Genomic DNA, 21,048 nt, shown 5'->3' with positions numbered 1-21,048 from the left:
ACAGACTAGTTAGAGCAGGTTACTTATGATATAAAAAAAATGGGCAAGTTATAGCTAGCTAATTATCAAACGCAGCTACGGTTAGCCATCGCTAACATTAGCACGTTTATAGAACAGCCTTCGATACATTTCTATGTTATAACTTCCCGAAAAAAAAATACACAAACATATAAAACAAACTTCTAGCGAAATACTAACAGCATCTAACTTACCAATCCAAAAGAAATGTTGCAAGTTCGATGTCGAACCTCATTTCTTTCAGGTCCATCAGTTGTCTCCAGCGATTGAAAGCAGTGCCGATGTTTACTCTGGTTCGGCTCCTTTTCTTATCGGATTTGATTTGTGATTCCGATCGCGGTTGTTTCCCTGTAGCGGGTGGTGGTCTCTTGCCAAGGGCTTAAGTCATCCTTCCGCTCTCTTCCCTGAACTGAAATGAAGTAGTGGGCTGTACTTTCCACATGATTGACATCAGGTATAAGTACGCCCACAAGCCGTGCGAGTTATTCGTGTATTGCAGGTTGGCTGGTGGTTATGTTGCCCACATACCGCCTCCCATGGCCGAAACTGGTATTACGACACCTGTCGGGCCGGGGCTAGTAATGCTACTGCTGATTAAGGTTGATATCTCTGCAGCACTATAACTTGACATTTTTTTAATGACATCATCGCCCTTATTTCTTCTCATACTTTTGATGCGTGTAGGTCATTTTTTGGAAATTTTTACCTCAATTTTTGCACATGGCACCTTTAAATGATCCAAACATATAATGCAATGCAATCCAATGATGATTGAGAGATTAAAAATATAGGCTCCTCAGAAGTCTGACGATCAGATTTTAGACTAAATTAGTTTTAAAAATAAATAAATAAATCAGTAAAGTGAAGTGTTCATCTTGAAATTCCTAACAATATCAAAGTTACTATTTTACCGTTTACTTAAGAACAGTTTAATACAGTTAATAACAATGTTTACTGTATTTAACATCATATGCAGGATTCATGTTCAATTGCAGCAGACGAAATGCATCTACATGTTCATAAACCAGAGCCTGTCAGCAGAGAAATGAAACTATATCACAGTGAAGGCGATTTAGCGCAGCAAACTAAAACCTGCTGGTGATTTTTGGCTCTGATGGCGCTCCGTACTCAAGACTTCTGCATTGACTCTCAGCGATGAAAACGCGTCTTCAGCTGTTGCTGTCATGATCGGAGACGCCGCGCACATTTTCCCAGCAGAAGATGGTTTGTTTGAGGAGACGTTCAGCACGGAAAACACATACAGAGTACACGGACTGAACGTCACCATTCAGCAGGATTACAGCGCGAGCCTGGGCGTCGCTGCGTCAGTCTGGGACTCCGTGAGTTATCAGTAGATTTACATATCAATACAGCGAGCAGATCCTCTAGTCAAGAATACATATTGGTAATAAATTAGCACATAGATAAATTAAGGACAAAAAATAAAACAAAAGTGTCTTGTATTCAAATAAATTGTTTTTATGTATTTATTTATCTTCTTATCTTATACTCATTTGTGTATATGGAGTTCTTCTTTATAGCCACTCCATGCACTTAAAATTTGTAACATGATATAATCTGATGTAACATGATGTAATAAGACACACATTTAGACCATAAACAAAGTGTTGCAGAGGTAGAACAGAATATTTATGTGCAACTAACTAATACTTGAATGTATTTGAAACCCGCATTATTCATAACTCTTGTGTTCAGCATGTTACAGAGAGTTATTTAAGTGAATGTGCACATGCATGAGTTCCCGGGCCTCACCGCCACACCTCCTTCTCATTCAGAGTGGGTCTCGAACCTATGTCTCTTCGTGGGAGGTGGATGCACTAACAAGGAACTAACAGTGCTTTTCTTGAGATCGGGGAGTGAGGTTTACCTGCACAGCACCTACTCACTGGCCTCCGTTACACTCACCCCACATCCCAAACTTCAGACCCATCCGGGTCATGGCACCAATGTAACAGGGTTGTCTCTGCGTTGTGTTGTGTAAACTCAGGATGGATACCAATTCGTGCTTGAAGACAAGCTTTTATTCGTGGACAACATATTAAACAGCGGAGATCAGATTCGCAAATCACCCTCGAGCTTGTTTTATAATAAGGTGAACAAACTTGATGTTACCACAAATATAATGTAGCCTAAACACAAATCATACAATATTCATTTAAACGCAGTTATATGTCAATATTAGTTCATAAGATGGTTATACAATATACATTTATCATGGAGCACTCACTCACTGCAGCAATTAATTAATTTAAAAAATGGAGTGTGCAGGTAGAATGCAATTAAAGGAATCATACATGAAAATGAGTGTAAACATGTTAAGCTACTCGTAAATTAAAGTTGCAACACCTCCTTTCTTTGAAAGATGTTACTCTGAGGAGGTTCAACAGAATTCTGACATGTACTGATAAAAATCACTCTTCACAAACCAAATGATCATTTGCTTATTTTATTTTATTCACCCGTGCTTAATAAATGTGTCAAAAAAGACAATAGAAACAAAGTCAGAGATCTTGGAGGTCTTTGTCTCCTCAACGAAGAGTCAATGAGATGAAGAAAACTTATCTCTTGGCATGTCTTGTCTTGGAATAAGGTGTGTGACGATGATGAAGTGCTGAAGATGTAATGAGTTTCAGATCCCCAAAGTTATTTGAGAGCGATGCAAAGATTGAGTGCGATGCAATGATAGTAATCCTATAATCCTCCATACGAGAAAAGATCGTTTGAAATGCAGATGCTTAGTGCATAGCTGTCTTCAGTGCCACATAGCTGACCATGTGCAAAGCCATTCACAAAAGCCCCTGTGGTAAATGAAAAGTCCTTTAGTTGAGCAGAAACTCAAAGAGTTCTCAACACAAAACTTAGGATGAGAAAGAAGGTAGCACAAGATCAATCCTGAGATTTCCCTCTACCAAACGAACTGTCTTACTCTATGGTGTCAGTGTTTATATACCCAGTTACCTCCAGGCAATAGCGCCCTCTAACTGTTCCTGTTGTTACTGCCCGTCACTCCCATCCATTACAACCAGGTCTTAACAAAGATACTTGAACAAAAATACAAAAAGTACAGAATTACAAAAAGTAACGTTTGTCCGTTACATACCCCTCCCTTTGGTGTCAAAAATTTGACATATGGCAAATTTTTAAGTTTTGGGTATGATAATTGTCTATCTGGGTAGGATCAGATAACATTGTCACCTTGTAATTTACTGGACCTAGCCTTTTGACTACTCTAGCTGGGCCTCGCCATTTTGGCGCAATTTTAGCCATGAAACCATCATCTGCACGAGATAAAGGATGAGTACGCACCCAAACTAGATCACCCTCCTGGAAGTCTTGAGTTCTTCTCTTGAGGTTGTAATACTTTCTCTGCTTAGTTTGTGCTTTCTCAACATTTTCTCGAACAGTTTCGTACAGTAGTTTCTGGCGATCAAGGGTACTGTAGCTTGGTTGATCTGGATCTGGCGGACTCTGTAGAGCTCTTTGTAGTGGGCCTTTTAATTGACGTCCCAGGGCCACTTCAGCGGGTGAAAATCCGGTGCTTTCATGCCATGCAGTATTCAAAGCAAACCTAAATTCACAGATCCACTGATCCCAAGTGCGGTGATTATTGTCAACATAGGATGCGATCATGGTTTTTAGATTACGGTTAATGCGTTCAGTCAAGTTTGATTGTGGATGATAAGCAGTTGTGAGTTTTTGAGTTACCTGCCACTGCTTGCACAACTGATCCAGGAGGTTTGAGGTGAATTGAGTGCCTCTATCAGAAACAATAAAGGCTGGTGTTCCCCACCTTGTAAATATCTCTTCGATGAGAATACGAACAATGATGGTAGATTTGGCAGATCTCATGGGGAAGACCTCTACCCATTTAGAGAAGTAGTCTACCACCACTAGAAGATATTCATTTTGACGAGTACTCCGTGGGAATGGTCCCATAATGTCCATGCCAAGCATGTATCCAGGCTCAACAATGGGCACACTTTGGAGACCTCCTGCTGGCTTTAAGTTCGTAGACTTATACTGCTGACATTTTTCACACTGTTTACAGTGTTGCCATACGTCAGTACGCATGGAAGGCCAATAAGCAAATTCTAAGAGTCTCATTAGAGTTTTAAATTTGCCTAAATGTCCCTGTTCGGGTGCCATTCTGCAACACCTCCTTTCTTTGAAAGATGTTACTCTGAGGAGGTTCAACAGAATTCTGACATGTACTGATAAAAATCACTCTTCACAAACCAAATGATCATTTGCTTATTTTATTTTATTCACCCGTGCTTAATAAATGTGTCAAAAAAGACAATAGAAACAAAGTCAGAGATCTTGGAGGTCTTTGTCTCCTCAACGAAGAGTCAATGAGATGAAGAAAACTTATCTCTTGGCATGTCTTGTCTTGGATAAGGTGTGTGACGATGATGAAGTGCTGAAGATGTAATGAGTTTCAGATCCCCAAAGTTATTTGAGAGCGATGCAAAGATTGAGTGCGATGCAATGATAGTAATCCTATAATCCTCCATACGAGAAAAGATCGTTTGAAATGCAGATGCTTAGTGCATAGCTGTCCTCAGTGCCACATAGCTGACCATGTGCAAAGCCATTCACAAAAGCCCCTGTGGTAAATGAAAAGTCCTTTAGTTGAGCAGAAACTCAAAGAGTTCTCAACACAAAACTTAGGATGAGAAAGAAGGTAGCACAAGATCAATCCTGAGATTTCCCTCTACCAAACGAACTGTCTTACTCTATGGTGTCAGTGTTTATATACCCAGTTACCTCCAGGCAATAGCGCCCTCTAACTGTTCCTGTTGTTACTGCCCGTCACTCCCATCCATTACAACCAGGTCTTAACAAAAATACTTGAACAAAAATACAAAAAGTACAGAATTACAAAAAGTAACGTTTGTCCGTTACAAAGTAAAGCTCCATTCAAGCTACCCTTCTGTAAAAGTAGCTAGCTACACTGTCACTATCAAAAAACTACATTGAAACTGCTTTCAATTATTTATTTTTTTTTACTAAATCATAAACTTAATACTTATAAATGAAGAAATATAATGAAGTTCTGAGTAAAAATAATAAAAGTATAAGTAAAATATTTGGGGTTTAAAACGGCATACTGTAATGCAATCATGATTTCAAACAGTAGCGTGAAGTTAGGTTGATTGGGACACTTTTCCAAACCATTTCAATGACAAAAGGTGTCCCAATCATTTGATTTGGTAAACTATCCGATACACACAATACAATAGGCTACTATAGTTATATCGTTATTTTGTCTTTAAATGACATAAAATCACAAACTGCAAAATTGCTACTAATGTAACATCAATGCAAGAACAAAAAATATGCAACTTAAACTGGATAGAGAGGAGTCATAAAATGAGCAGGTTAAACTCACAGCTCATGTGGTATTTACTGACTGTCAACACAGATGGCTGTAATGAATACATTTAGTTCGTGATCTAGTCCGAAGAAGACGCTGCGGTGCTTTGATGCATTACAGGCTTGTGACTCATGAGAAACATGACAAAACAGAATTTATCGTTTGGTCGCGCTTCATCGCTATTTTCTGGGAAAAGTTACACTATTTTAAAAGTAGCATCGCTACTGTAAAGCTACTGAAATATTTACTTGCGCTAGTGGCGTCACTTCTTCTAGCTAGCTTCTCCCCAACACTTCACGCAGCAAATGCGATCAGTCTGTCTTACACACCACAGTCCATTTCTTTTAGATAAGATAGACACAGAAGAAGCATGTTTTCCAGTGCAGCTTACACAGCTTCAAGGAAATCATAGAAGTTTAGTTTTCTGCAGCAACTGTGGATCTAGCTGACACAACTCCAGGGCCCAAAATTGTCCTGCGTGGGGACAGACTTCGCTAAAGAATGTTGATCAGCACCTGCTACGCAAGCATCACAGAAGCCACAAGCATCAGCCTCTGATGACTGCACTGAAATCAGACACGTTTCAGCGTTTTCATGTACTGTGCTACTCTGTAAGGTGAGTCTTACGCTATTGATGGATACGGGTGCAGCGGCATCTCTGCTCAATGTCAGTACATACCACAAGGTCTTTTCCCATCTGCCACTGCTGCAGCCCTGCACAGCCCTCTGTGGTTACAACAGCTGTAAGATCACTATGCTGAGTGTCAGAGGTGGAAAGAGTATAAAAATATTCTACTCAAGTAAAAGTACCATTACATTAATAAAATTTTACTTAAGTACAAGTAAAAGTACCAGTCTAAAAATCTACTCAAGTAAAAGTAAAAAGTAGCTCATTTAAAATTTACTCAGAGTAAAAATTACTTAGTTACATTTTAACAGTGGGAGGGAGTCAAAAATGGGACAGGCCAAGGGTGTCAAACTCAGTTCCTGGAGGGCCACAGTCCTGCACAGTTGAGATATAACCCTAATTAAACACACCTGATCCAGCTAATCTAATCATTTAGGTTTATTTGAAAACTACATGATATGTGTGCTGGAGCAGGGTTAGAACTAAACTCTGCAGGGCTACGGCCCTCCAGGAACTGAGTTTGACACCCCTGGGATAGGTCTATTAATCTCAAACTACAACCCGAATTCCGGAAAAGTTGGGACGTTTTTTAAATTTTAATAAAATGAAAACTAAAGGAATTTCAAATCACATGAGCCAATATTTTATTCACAATAGAACATAGATAACATAGCAAATGTTTAAACTGAGAAATTTTACACTTTTATCCACTTAATTAGCTCATTTAAAATTTAATGCCTGCTACAGGTCTCAAAAAAGTTGGCACGGGGGGCAACAAATGGCTAAAAAAGCAAGCAGTTTTGAAAAGATTCAGCTGGGAGAACATCTAGTGATTAATTAAGTTAATTGATATCAGGTCTGTAACATGATTAGCTATAAAAGCTTTGTCTTAGAGAAGCAGAGTCTCTCAGAAGTAAAGATGGGCAGAGGCTCTCCAATCTGTGAAAGACTGCGTAAAAAAATTGTGGAAAACTTTAAAAACAATGTTCCTCAACGTCAAATTGCAAAGGCTTTGCAAATCTCATCATCTACAGTGCATAACATCATCAAAAGATTCAGAGAAACTGGAGAAATCTCTGTGCGTAAGGGACAAGGCCGGAGACCTTTATTGGATGCCCGTGGTCTTCGGGCTCTCAGACGACACTGCATCACTCATCGGCATGATTGTGTCAATGACATTACTAAATGGGCCCAGGAATACTTTCAGAAACCACTGTCGGTAAACACAATCCGCCGTGCCATCAGCAGATGCCAACTAAAGCTCTATCATGCAAAAAGGAAGCCATATGTGAACATGGTCCAGAAGCGCCGTCGTGTCCTGTGGGCCAAGGCTCATTTAAAATGGACTATTTCAAAGTGGAATAGTGTTTTATGGTCAGACGAGTCCAAATTTGACATTCTTGTTGGAAATCACGGACGCCGTGTCCTCCGGGCTAAAGAGGAGGGAGACCTTCCAGCATGTTATCAGCGTTCAGTTCAAAAGCCAGCATCTCTGATGGTATGGGGGTGCATAAGTGCATACGGTATGGGCAGCTTGCATGTTTTGGAAGGCTCTGTGAATGCTGAAAGGTATATAAAGGTTTTAGAGCAACATATGCTTCCCTCCAAACAACGTCTATTTCAGGGAAGGCCTTGTTTATTTCAGCAGGACAATGCAAAACCACATACTGCAGCTATAACAACAGCATGGCTTCGCCGTAGAAGAGTCCGGGTGCTAACCTGGCCTGCCTGCAGTCCAGATCTTTCACCTATAGAGAACATTTGGCGCATCATTAAACGAAAAATACGTCAAAGACGACCACGAACTCTTCAGCAGCTGGAAATCTATATAAGGCAAGAATGGGACCAAATTCCAACAGCAAAACTCCAGCAACTCATAGCCTCAATGCCCAGACGTCTTCAAACTGTTTTGAAAAGAAAAGGAGATGCTACACCATGGTAAACATGCCCCGTCCCAACTATTTTTAACTTGTAGCAGAAATCAAAATTGAAATGAGCTCATTTTGTGCATAAAATTGTAAACTTTCTCAGTTTAAACATTTGCTATGTTATCTATGTTCTATTGTGAATAAAATATTGGCTCATGTGATTTGAAAGTCTTTTAGTTTTCATTTTATTAAAATTTAAAAAACGTCCCAACTTTTCCGGAATTCGGGTTGTAGTTGTTTTTAATTAAAGGAATCAGTTATTTAGAATAATAAAACATTTGGGCTGTTGCCAAGGAAATCAGTATCAATAAACTCATCTTTTAATGCAGAGGAAATGCAGAAGATTCATTGGAAGTGGCATTTAGATGTATTACACTGTTTAGTGCAGGACAAGAATGCATTTAACCTGCAGTTACAAATGCATAAATAATGTTTTGATATACAAGACATAAAATGTTGAATACTCATTTGAAATGATAAGAAATTAATTATTTAAAAAAATCAAAAGATAGTCTACTTTAAATGTGAAATTAAAATGGCCAGTATGTGTCAGCATGTCACTGTTAATAAGTCAGTCATTGCGATTGAACCGAATCATTTAAACGTTTGATTCATTCAGAAACGAAACACTGTCACGTTGCTCAGAGACGCAAAACTGTGCTTTGGTGGCTGTGTTTGGAATTATTTTCTGTTGTAGAAATAAAGCTAAAAAAGGCAATATGGTTTCTAAAACGCAAGTCTCTTAATTAACTTGTTTACTGAACTGTTATATATATGTATGTATATATTCATGGAAAAGATGGCATTCTTTGTGTGATTTTGATTTAATATATGGAATTATATAAATATGTGAATTTTCTGCCCCTATATCTTCAATTTTGTGATCATTCTAAATGCATTTTATAGGAGACTGAATCACACAGTGAAAGAACGCACTATAAATGCGCGTGCACATCATTAAAACAAAAATAACACACTCATCACCACTGTCTTTTTGGCTAATTTGTGCAAAACCTCTTGCTAAAATGTCAAAGCTTCATTTTAACCACCAATGCAACGATGCAATTATTTAGCTTACCTCTATATTCTTGCGAAGGGTTGATGTCTTGTCGAGATTTTATAAGCTGCTAGTTTGGTCTTCCTAGGCAAGTACAGCTTACACTGCATAATAGAGCATACATATGGCCAGGGGTTCACTTCATTTCCTTCGAGTTCAACTTCAGAATATGACGGGGTTTCGTTTTCAGCGGTGTCTGCACCACTAACGCCTGTTTTGTCCGTCTGCATCTTTCTTGTGATTTTAGCGCCAGTTTGCCCTCCTGCCCATTATTTACTGACGTAGTTTCCAGGGAGCGATTTATTTTTTTATTTTTATTTTTTTTACTCAGTAATTAATGTGTTTTAAAATGTAGCGAAGTACAATACTTCAATCAAAATATACTTAAGTAAAAGTAAAATTACAAATTTAAAAAATTACTTTAAAAAGTATTAGTACACAAAAAGCTACTCAATTACAGTAACGCGAGTAAATGTAATTCGTTACTTTCCACCTCTGCTGAGTGTAATATATGTTCCAGTCTGCAATGGCTCCAAACACCTGCCATCGTTTCCCTTTTATATTACCGAGTGGGGTGCCAACCTCCTGGGACTGGATCTTTTCACAAGCTTAGGATTCAGATTTGCTAGATGACAAGGGCTCAGACATCCACCACATCACCACTACCTGCCAACAGAGATAGCCAGTGCTATTTGACCGACTCAGCTGCCTCACAGCTTTCACCCACAGGCCTCTGGTGGATCCAGAGGTGTTAGCGGTCATTCAGTGGCTGAAGTGACTGCGTAGCTTCAAATGATACTGGCTATGGGAGTGATCGAACCAGTCAGGTCTGTCCCCTGTGCTCTGCCCCCAGCTGCTTTCAAAAGATGATGACCACCATCTTTGCTGGTATTCCTGGAGTCGTCGTTTTCTTCGATGACATAGTAGTTCATGCAGCAGATATCCAGACGCATAATGAACGTCTCAATAGCGCGGCTAGTTCTCTTATGGAGCATAATCTTACACTGAATGCAAAGAAATACACGTTCACCACCACCACCACCACCTCTTTCCTCTCACGTCCAGAGGTATCGCCCCTCTCCAGTCAAATATTGAGGCTGTTCACCGAATCCCAGAACCCAAGGTAGCCTCCTTTTAGGGGTATGACCGCCTACTATCTTCGTTTTCTGCCTCAGTACTCCTGACCCACAGCACCCCTCCATCAATTACTAAAGAAAGATGAGCCATGGAACTGGACTGCAGAATACTCTGAGGCTGTCAGACCGCCACACCACCTGTTCTAGCCCACTTTGACCGAGTTGTGCTCCGCATGTTACTGGGAGTTCTTGAAGTGTGTGCGTGTGCATGAGTTGCGCGCGTGTGTGAGAAGGAGTGAATAAAGAAAAGCATACGTTCAAGGTCCCCGTGTAGAACTGAGTTTTTTAGTGTTCAGTCAGTTTAAATGGTACAATAGCATTGCAATATGAATGACAGTATTTAGAGAAAATTGGCCAGTTCCACAAAAAATGAAGCTGCATGTGCCACAGCGTGAATTAAGAACAGCGCTTCTGCCTTATAAAGACACAAGAGGAATACAGCCTGCAGAACGGAGCGGGGCTAAAGCATCGCCACACCCCATAATATCTCCCATTGACTCGTCAACTTTCCTATGCATACATGATATGATCATAATCGTAAAAAGATGAGCTTTTTCACAAAGAGAAAGGCCATTGGCCTGCATCCATTCACTGCTGATAGAAATTAATTTAGTGGACAAACTACTCATATGGGTTCATTTTGAGTTCATTTATTTCTCATGAAAACTAATAACAGCAGCTTTCTACTGACCTGTGTGTACTGTTTTGCCGTGTTATGATGCTGTTACACTTTTTACATCTCCTAATTTAATAAATAATTAATTTCTTTTCACAAAGAGAACCTGAAATAGAGAAGGTTTACACTTGAAAACCTCACCCTCCTGCTGAATTCAGTCAATCAAACCATTTAACAGTGACATTGCACTGCTTTTGCAGTTTTCATATTTGGTCGACACAGACACGTGAAGCTGTCTGTTCATCACTTCACTTACATCTACAGCAGTTGCCAGAGCCAGAGACAAAGTTACATAATTAAAGTTCTATCCATTAAATCTTTTAGAATTACATTTAATTGTAAATTAAATGAAAATCCATAAATAAATCCCATTACATGGATTAGGCACATACAGTGCCCTCCAGTAATATTGGCACCCTTGGTAAATATGAAAACAATCTGCATTGTTTATCCTTTAGATCCTTCATTCAAAAAATTCACAAAATTCTAAACTCTAATTGAAGTAAAACAATGGAAAGTGGGGGGAAATCTAATTGTGCAATTCATGCTTTCTCTAGTTTATGTTGGTCACAATTATTGGCCCCCAGTTACTGTTACATCTGTGTATCTGTTGGTTTTTGATCTTGTTTAGATGCATGGCTTGACTGCAATAGCCAGTGCTGAAGTTCAAGCCATGTCTGACAACTGAACATGCTAGAGTTTGTTTTTGGATGAGTAAGAAGAATTTTTCTTTTTAATTAGCTATTAACAAGGATAATGCAGATCTATTTTCACCGCCACATTAGCTCCTATTTAACAAAGGTGCCAATATTAGTGGAGGATAAGTCATTTACCTTGTTTTGTCACAGGCTCTGCATTTATGTCAGTTCTTTGAGAAGGAGTCTCTGGATCTCAGTGGGACGCGGATCATAGAGTTGGGTGGAGGAACAGGACTGGTCGGCATAGTGGCTGCACGATTAGGTAAAGCTGTGATTTATGTGTGTGCAATCGAAATTCTCAAAATTAATTTCAACATGATCATAAGGAGAGCTGAAAATCTTTCACTCAAGCAAACCTTAATGCAGTCTCTTACTCACAGTAAATCTTCGTATGTCTTTTAGGAGCCCATGTGACCATCACAGACTTACCTTCTGCTGTTTGTCAGATAGAGAGGAACATTGCAGTAAACACGCCGCTCTCAGGATGGCCCTCAGACGGCCCCAGTGTGTCAGTGCTGACGTGGGGCCTGGACCACAGCCGATTCTCCTCCAGCTGGGACTTTGTGCTGGGTGCAGATATCGTCTATCTGCCTGAAACCTTCCCTCTTCTCTTGGACACACTGGTTCATCTGTGCCGGGACGGGGCTGTTGTCTATCTGGCGTCAACAATGCGCAGAGAACACGGCACTCAGGACTTCTACGACCGCATGTTACCGCAGATGTTCAGCGTGGAGCTCGTGCACAGAGATCCTGAGAGCAATATCAATATTTATAAAGCTACTTCCGCCGTCCATCCTTCCTCCAAATTTCTTGTGTAGCGTATTAGAGTCTAATTTTATATCTGGAGCTGGGAAGTTTGAATATTGGGGAGTAACAGAACACATATAATGCCATTATGTATTTATAATACAAAATATTCCTTTATAGCTGCTGTTGAAATCTTTTGAGCCCAATATGCATTAAGTGTGAACATGATACGATATTGATTTATTGTTTGAAATTAGTTATTATTTTAGTAAGTTTTAGAGGAGGTTATTCTTCAAACACTTATGAATGTACAGTGTTATAATAAGCTATAAATATTAAACTGATAATGCGGTAAAACAGTAAAACCAGTCATATTTTATCTAGTCTAACAGTGTTGCTTAAGTAAAGGTATTGTTAGTGATCCACAAGCGCCAGTGTGACTCCTGTTAAATACATTAATGCCGTAAAAAGGCATTTTAAAATAGTACCTTTAAAAGTAAACTTTCCATTTCAGAAATGTAAAATAAAACTGTGCATGAATTTTACTGTTCCTTGTGTATGGCAATGTAATGCAAAATTGGAAAATGCTGAAATTATGAGAACTGAAGCTTTACGACAAGTTTAATCACAAAGTAGGATATAAAGAGAAAGTAAAATATCAAACGATATCAATGTTGCAAAAATGAATTTGACCCTGACTCACCATCTCCTCATTGTACATGCCTTTAGAGAGAAATGCATCTTTAAGGATTACATAATGAAAGGTGTTTTTGTTTTCGATTTGAATTATTTTGTTTTAAAATAGTCATTTTAAGCATTTTATAGGTGAATTTATCATGTCGGTGAAGCACCAAGTAGACCCTTTGCAGTTCCGAATGATGTATGGGCCTAATCTTACCTTTATGAGCAAAAATGATTGGCGTATATTTAATAAAAAAAAAAAATGTAATTAAAAAATTGTTAATAAAAAATAAATAAATGCAAGTTATCACACAAGCAAAGCAAAGCATGCATTAACTTCCACTCTCCTTACAAACGATTGGATATGCACCTAACAGTGCTCATTTATCTACGATACATTTTTAAATTAATACTGTGACATGCATGAAGTGTTTTATGTCTATTTATTTTAGGCAATTCGTGTTGGTTTGAGAAGGCTAAATATATACATATATAACGCTACGCCACTGGTGCATAGACAGTAGAAGTTTAACATCTAATACAAGAAAGTAAATTAAGTAAAAGTTCCAAAAGGCATTATTGAGAACCTTTAAAGTTTAGACCTATTGCTATTGTAAAAATCACACTATAAGGAAAATATATTACTATGGACTATTTATCAAAATAAAAAAAAAACTCTGTATTTGTGAGTGCTACAGATAAATACCAAGTAATTTATAAGCCACATTTTATCTTTTTATCATTCATTGATTGTACAGGTCCAGTTTTTATTATTTGACAAATCCAGTCTCAGGCGACAGGCACAACAAATTTCACTGTATATTATTTTTGTATAACTATTTATGCAACAAACATTATGCAGATCATACAGAAAATAATGTGTTAATTAAGTACTCCCAATCAGCATATTTGAACTTATTGGTTGAATGAAAGATTCATTGACTCACTCATTGAGACATACTGGCATACCAACGTAAACTGCAGAAAGCGTCACTGTAAAATCCCTACTACTAATACACAGACTGACTGGAGCAGTGAAATATTGGTGTGTGGTGTCACTGGGGTTGTTGCTATTTCACTACGGCCTACGCTTGCAATGATAATATACACACCGTGTTTTCTGGCACAGGAATAGAAACATCATTTGGTTTTTGTTCAGTTCTCTAAAGTATTATCCTCCAGTTCTCCTCCTTCTTCTGTGTTCAGTCTCTGATAAAGCAAGTCAGTGTCTGCACTTTCAGTTTGTTCCCCAAACTCGACCGTCTCCTCTTCCTCTGTCTCTGAGTCAGGAGCAGTGTGTTTGCGTATACGACTTACCGCATCCCACAGAGACTTGGCATGTTGCATTTTTTGTTCACCGGGAGTGCAGAGTAAATCATCAGAAGGAACATTTCTTGTCTGTAGGAGAGATGCATTTTCAGAAGCTTCTGGAACTGGAGTAGAAGAAGGAGCGGGGAATGAGGATGTACAGCTTGACTGAACACTTGGAGAACCGGAGCACTGGGTGGTTTCTGTGTCGGTAAAAGATGGAAGCAACAGTGGCTCATTCTCTGTGTCAGAAACCACAGGAGTAGCTGATACATTTGATACATCCAAGGTGTTGGAAGCATAGGTAAATGACAAATGAGGTGAAGAGCTTGACCTTCTGAGAGTCCTGGAACCCACAGGTGAAGGTAAAACAACTTTGATGCAATTTTCTGCACTTTTCCAAAGGACAGGTGTAAAGAAATCTGAATCAAGTACTCGCTTATCATCTAAGAGGTTGTCTTCTGTTGAGCTATCCTCGGTAAGGTCCTTAGTAGTATCTGTTTGATGGTTATCATTATCTTTCTGTGTACTGTGCTCAACCACACTGTCTTCCAACGCAGGTCTATGTCCTTTTCCTGTGGACTGACTCATATCTAAGGTGATCTTTTCAGGTTGGATTTCAGATGTGGATTTTGCATTTGTGAAAGTCACAAAGTCTTTGAGCACAGCTTCGGCTTCTTGTGCAGTGGTTTGCTCCTCCATTATGTTGAGCACTTCCTCTACGCCTTCATTATTCTCCAGTGTTGTTCCACTCCAGGAATGTCCCACCATCAGTTTATTTTCCTGCACTTGCCAGTCATCAACAATTGTAGATGCGGATGTAGATTCCTCAAACTCTTTTACCGGATCCACTATGTGACTCTCACAGGAGCGGTCATGTTTTTCTGAAATGCTGTTGTTTGTCTGTACACTTGTCCTGGGATGCTCATGTGGTATTTCAAGAATCTTTTCTACTCTCTCGTCCAAAGTATTGTTTTCAGGAGTCTCCTGGCTTGAGATGACACTGCTGTGCTGCTTCTGCACCTCGGTCTCCTCTCTAGTACTAGGACTCTCCTCTGTCAAACACACATACTGGACATGCTCCTTCTCTGGAAGAAGTACAAGCTCAACCTTGACAACAACACAAGTTGCGTCAATGACCACAAGACTTTGCTCTTGGTCATTTGTTGAGCTGTTGCTAGCTTCAGGCTCACCGTTTATCCCCTGGCTTCTTTGTTCTGTCATCCCTGTCGAGTGATGTTGATATTTTGGCTCTTTCCACAATGGGAATTTCTCTATGATTTCCCTGCATGGTTTTTCATGTCCATCTGTCTGCATTGGTGATTTCTGGGCTAAACAGTTTGACTCTGAGTCATTCCCTTGTACATAACATTGCAACTCTTCTTTATTTTCATCTGGTTCTATTGCATTACCCAGATCCTGGATAGAACTGGGTCTTTGATCTAGGGGTGTGTGCCTATACTCTCCAAACATTAAGGATTCGTGGAGCTGCCCAAGAGCTTCATCCTTATTCAAGCACTCGTCCTGGTTTTGTCTGCTGTCATCATTGTGCTGAGGTGGATTTATCTGCTCAGTGGTGGTTGACTTGTAATCCAGTTTGCCGTCATTTAACAGAGGTAACACGTGGGATTTAAGAGGCTCCTCTGGAGAACTTGACAAGCCTGACACCTCTCCCATTCGAGAAACTAGACAAAACACAGTCTCACCACCTTTTCTTCTTCCAAGTTTGGTCTGCTTCATCCGAGTAATATCAGGATGGGTCATGTATGGAGACTCTCGGTACTGAAGCTGTTCTTGAGTTGAAGTTGGTTTTGTGTTTATTGTTGTGTACTGCATGACAGTGGATTCATTTAAGGCTTCTAGACAGTGTTTTCCACCTGTGATAACACTGCAATAACTCTCTGTGATCTGTTTCTGGTTATTGTTTTCTAAATAATGTCCATTGTTTGATGAATGATCATAATGTGTTTCTGTCAAATCTGTAAAGGGTGCTTTTCTGCTCTCAAATGTCTGCTCAAATGCTTCCACACTTGTCTCTGAAGTAAGTTTTGGTATTGCTGCTATCTTGTCACCCTTCTTCTGGGAGCTGTATGCTGGTGGCGCCATGTAGGATGGAGGCTGTCTGAAAGATCCTACTGGGAAAACACTCTCTGTATTTCTTAAATTCCAAGGGCTCCTTTTCCACCGATGTTCCCCAGTGAGCTCAGTTTTGTAATTTTTCTGTGACATTAAAGCAATTGGCTGGAATTGTTCAGAGGTGTCTGGACTCACAGTCCACTGGTCATATCCCAACACTCCCTCTATGTCTGAAGCACACCTAGATGACCTCCACTCCCCAACCTCAAAGCGAGGTGTTTTTTTGGAAGGCGTATGGTGAAAGCAATCGGCATAGACTTGCATCTCATTATGACTGTTTGTTCCAAAGTTTTCTCTTATTCCTCTGTAGTTTAATGGCCATGTGTTTTCCCACCCTTTGTGCTGTGCATGTGAGTCTCTTTCTGCATACCTTCCCTTATCTGATCTCTGTTTTTCTATTGTTACAGGATTTCTCACTTCACCAATGTAGTCCTTTAATTCTCTGTGAGATAACTTGGTGTGTAAATGAAAATTTGCAGTTGATGCTATTTCAGTCTGCTTGTTAAGGTCATAAATATCCCTGGTAGTTCTGGTACCTGATGCCACCCAAGTTTTTGGCTCACCAGCTGAGTCGATGTACTCTGACAGGTGTTGCAGGCAAGTGGTTGTAGAAGGTTTGTGCTGATATCTGTTAAGAAAAACAAGAGCAATGTACAGTTTCAAGAAACATAACTTGATTTCTCTGCACCACAGGTTGTAAAATTTTAACTGTTCTTGAGCTGTCGAAACAAGTCAATCACAGTCCGCATGAACGAGTTACAACATACCACATAAACATTCACAGTGCAAAGAGGAAAAATTACACAAATCCCCAAGTTCCCCTATGGGGAAGTCATGGCCTAGTGGTTAGAGAGTTTGACTCCTAACCCTAGGGTTGTGGGTTTGAATCTCGGGCCGGCAATACCACGACTTAGGTGCCCTCGAGCAAGGCATCGAACCCCCAACTGCTTAAGGTTTATTGATTTGCTTTCAGGCATCATGGCACGTCCGAATCCAATGTCAGCTTCGCTTCCTGTCATGACATACCCTAATCTGACTGATTTTTGAAGGCAGCATAGATGTATCCTTCACTGCCTTTGATATCCCACAGTCCTGTGTTTTTCATTCTGTGATGTTTGGGCTAAAATATTAAAGATGCCATCTGAAAATTGCATTTGGTGGTCAGTTTGTGTAAATGTAAATGTTCCTGATCAACTTTTTGTACAGTTGATGTTATTTCTAACAAGAAATCAGTTGGACAATAATTAAATATTCACTTAGTTATCACCAAAGCTCAGCAGCTAAGGCTTTCGGACACAACCTGTGTTTGTCTATGGTTGTGACTTGGATGAAGAGAAGGTTTTATGACCAATTTATGCACAAAAAAAAGGTATTTCCTTTCTTTTTAAAAAAGAATAATTTACTTCTTTAATGGGTTTTATAAAAACATTAAAATGCATTTACTCTATTACCATGTTTTTCTGTCGAGTATGGTATATTTGGTTTCGCATTTGATTTTATCAATTGATGTCAATGCATAACCATCTCTGGACTACTTGCCCCACTTCTTCACATTCTGCTTCTGACATCTCACGTGTTTCCATTAACAATGTTCAACCTTCTGAATATAAAAATACAATATATTTGGCATCTGTACTTCTTCAATTACAATATTTAGCTTATTTCACTCATTTTCTTTTTCATGAATCTGGGCAGCAGAATTTGCATTGGTTGTCTGCAACGAACAAGACAATAACAATAATAAAAACGACAAAACATAAGCATATGATAATACAGAGATAATACAGAAAAAGAGGCATATTTGAGGAATATTGAATCATAAAAATGTTAATTTATTGCTTGGTTGCAGGTGATCTTATGTCAAGTACTGGCAGGTAATGGCCTGTGATCTTAGCTGGGCAGATCAGCCGTTGAGGCCAGAGGAAACCAGACTGTGACGGATGAGTGAACCAGGATAACAGAGAAGAAATGTCTTTGGATGAGAAGTTAGTGGTGACTGGAGTCCCCGAGGTGTATCTGGGATTATAGAGGAAGACTGGGTGTGAACACCCACAACTCTGTGCTGGACAGGACCCACAACAGTGAAGAGCTCAAGCTGGGCAGGATCTGCGGCGATGAACAAGCATCTGTGCAGGACGGTACTTTTAGATGCAGAAGAGGTTCATGGATGGGAAGCAGTACCACCTGTTCCTCCGGGACCTGATACTCTTCCTCCGGGACGAGGCTGGCTCTGGCTCCGTCGTGGGCACTAGCTCAAGCTAGATGTTCGTGGTGTGGATAAGTTGAGTCTGGGTCTGAAGTGGTAAAAAGGCATCCATCAATCCATTCGGGGGAAATTGAAGAAATCCACAAGCAGGAATCCCACTGAGGTACAATCAGCTGAATCTCATCGTGGAGTGGCTACAGCTGATGCTAAAAAACTTACTTAGTTTTCTCTTTTATCTATTTTTTCTTTTTATATATAAAAAAAATACATCTTGATGTGCTCAACATGACTGTAACAATATTAAATATTGTTACAGTCATGTTTATAGAATTGAACTTAGCTCTTTAATGACATTTGAATCTTCTGCTGTCCTACAACCTCTTGCATAATTCAGAGCAGTGACTGGATCAAAATACTTTTTTCTCATCAATAATACTTAGAAAAGCTTGGAAAACTGATGATGAAGATGCATACTCTCCAAATTAACGCATACGTCAGTTTTCATGACGTTGGCTCCAAAAAAAAAATAAATAAATAAATAAAATAAAACAAATGAGTGCTATTACTGTTGCTACTGTTGTTTTCACTGATGTGGAACCTGTACAGTTTAACATCTTCAAAGATGTTTTAGGGTTTCATGACCCTTTACATTTTTTTTGAACCTCTAACATTAGCATTCTTTATTCTTTTTCTATTCTATCAACTATTCTTATAACTTTTATTATTATTTATTATAAAATTACCCTCTAACACTAGTATTCTATATCTGCTTGATTCTATGCTTAATCAAATAAATAAATAAAATACATGTACTGCATTATACTAACCGAGATTCTCATAGCATTTAGTATATATCATTATTCTTTTGTTGGTTTTGATTGCTTCTATTGTCCTCATTTGTAAGTCACTTTGGACTGTGACCTGTGACCAATCCCCATCAAGGCAACATTGATACAGGCAATCTCCATTTCTGTTATGGCCCTGTATTCTGTAACATTTTAGTCCAAAGATGATGAGGTGAGTATTTTATTAAAGAAAGCTCAGGTAATCCAATAGATATAAAGCCAAACAGGACCACATGCACCACACAAACAAAACCGGACACAGAACAGAAGGAAATGGGGAACTTTAATACACAATAATAAGGAATATATTTTTATTGTCTTATCCTCTCAATAATGCTCTTTTTAGAATATGAATGCAAATTATATATAACCATGTGCAATATCCCAATTGTGTGCATGTAAACATCTGGTAAAAATCAATCTTTGTTCTGCCACATTTTTATGCTATTTTACAGACAGTTTTGTGCAAAGTGGATAACTTTTAAAAACTCCTGATTTTATTTTCAAACTGAATGACAAACTCAAAGAACGTGACAAACATTTCAAATAAATATCTTTATGAACTTACGTGTGTGAAGAATGCCATCCGGGAAAAGTGCTGTATTTGGCATACAGCGGCTCCTTCTCTCCACAAGTCAAGAAATCCATCTTGTAATCCTTAAACCGGTCATAAACACTTATTGGTTTTGTTTTAGTAACAGTGAAGAATCATTGCAGAATTAGTATTTCATACAATATTTTTTTTTAACGTTAACTTTAACTCCAGGTGAAAGCATCTCATATTTCAAAAGGCAAAACCATTAATGCACTGCTGATGTATGTCATGAAAATGAAAGACAATGCAAGCTTACCATGAAGTGAACAGCACAGTGAAGGCAGAGAGCTTTAAGTGAAGTGTAGCTGTGTTTTTGAAGAGAGGCGTGGCCATCACTAGACTCCGCCCATCAGTCCGACGGCTCAACATCACATACAACAATTTAATTAATAGTTCTGCACTGAATCCTGCTGAGAATGTTGTCCATATGTAAACAGCCTCCACCGCAGATTGTGTGTTTGTAACACACACACACACACACACACACACACACTCACTCATGTTTGTTTCAGTGAATTGTGGGGACTTTCCACAGACTTTATGTTTATCTTGACCAAAAGCTATTTTCTATCCTCTATAACCCTTTTGTCCTGATTTATAACCCTATAATTTATCATTTATAACCCTAAACCTATCCCTTACAGAAAACCTGTTTGCACTGTTACACTTTCAGACAAACATCATTTACTATTTGTAATAATTTCCCCCCCTCGTTGGGACCACAGGTCACTCCCCACAATGTAAGAAATGTCAGGTTTTACTACACTTGTGAGGACATTTGGTCCCCACAATATAGCAAAACAAGGACACACACACACACACACACACAAAGGCTGCTTGCTTGGAATGTGTTACTCAGCACAAAAAGTGATTTTCACTGTTTTTGTAACAAAGCCATGCTTTACTGATGGATTTGAGCTACTGAACCAGCGCTGGACAGAAAGATGATGTCGTACGAAGAAAGGAAATCAGAGAGACTATTAAAAGAACA

General features: G+C 39.1%; 1 protein-coding gene and 1 long non-coding RNA gene across 2 annotated transcripts; one reads left to right on the top strand and one right to left on the bottom strand.

Annotated features, from left to right (window-relative positions):
• Window positions 1-1,113: 1,113 nt before the first annotated feature.
• LOC132126324 (EEF1A lysine methyltransferase 3-like) lies at window positions 1,114-12,494 on the top strand. Its single transcript, XM_059537520.1, has 3 exons — window positions 1,114-1,358; window positions 11,690-11,801; window positions 11,942-12,494. The coding sequence occupies exons 1-3, from the start codon at window positions 1,203-1,205 to the stop codon at window positions 12,355-12,357; spliced, it is 684 nt and encodes a 227-aa protein (XP_059393503.1). The 5' UTR covers window positions 1,114-1,202; the 3' UTR covers window positions 12,358-12,494.
• Window positions 12,495-16,654: 4,160 nt separating this feature from the next.
• On the bottom strand, window positions 16,655-20,404 carry LOC132126387 (uncharacterized). The gene is made up of 3 exons (XR_009427381.1): window positions 20,314-20,404; window positions 20,031-20,119; window positions 16,655-17,039 (listed from the first exon to the last, which is right to left on the bottom strand). It is a non-coding gene; the product is annotated as an uncharacterized LOC132126387 (long non-coding RNA).
• Between the last annotated feature and the right edge of the window lie 644 nt (window positions 20,405-21,048).

Source organism: Carassius carassius, chromosome 44 (assembly GCF_963082965.1).
Source record: "Carassius carassius chromosome 44, fCarCar2.1, whole genome shotgun sequence".
NCBI classification, from domain to species: domain Eukaryota; kingdom Metazoa; phylum Chordata; class Actinopteri; order Cypriniformes; family Cyprinidae; genus Carassius; species Carassius carassius.
Note: the sequence above shows the minus strand (reverse complement) of the source record. Positions and strands in the feature narration are given on the sequence as shown.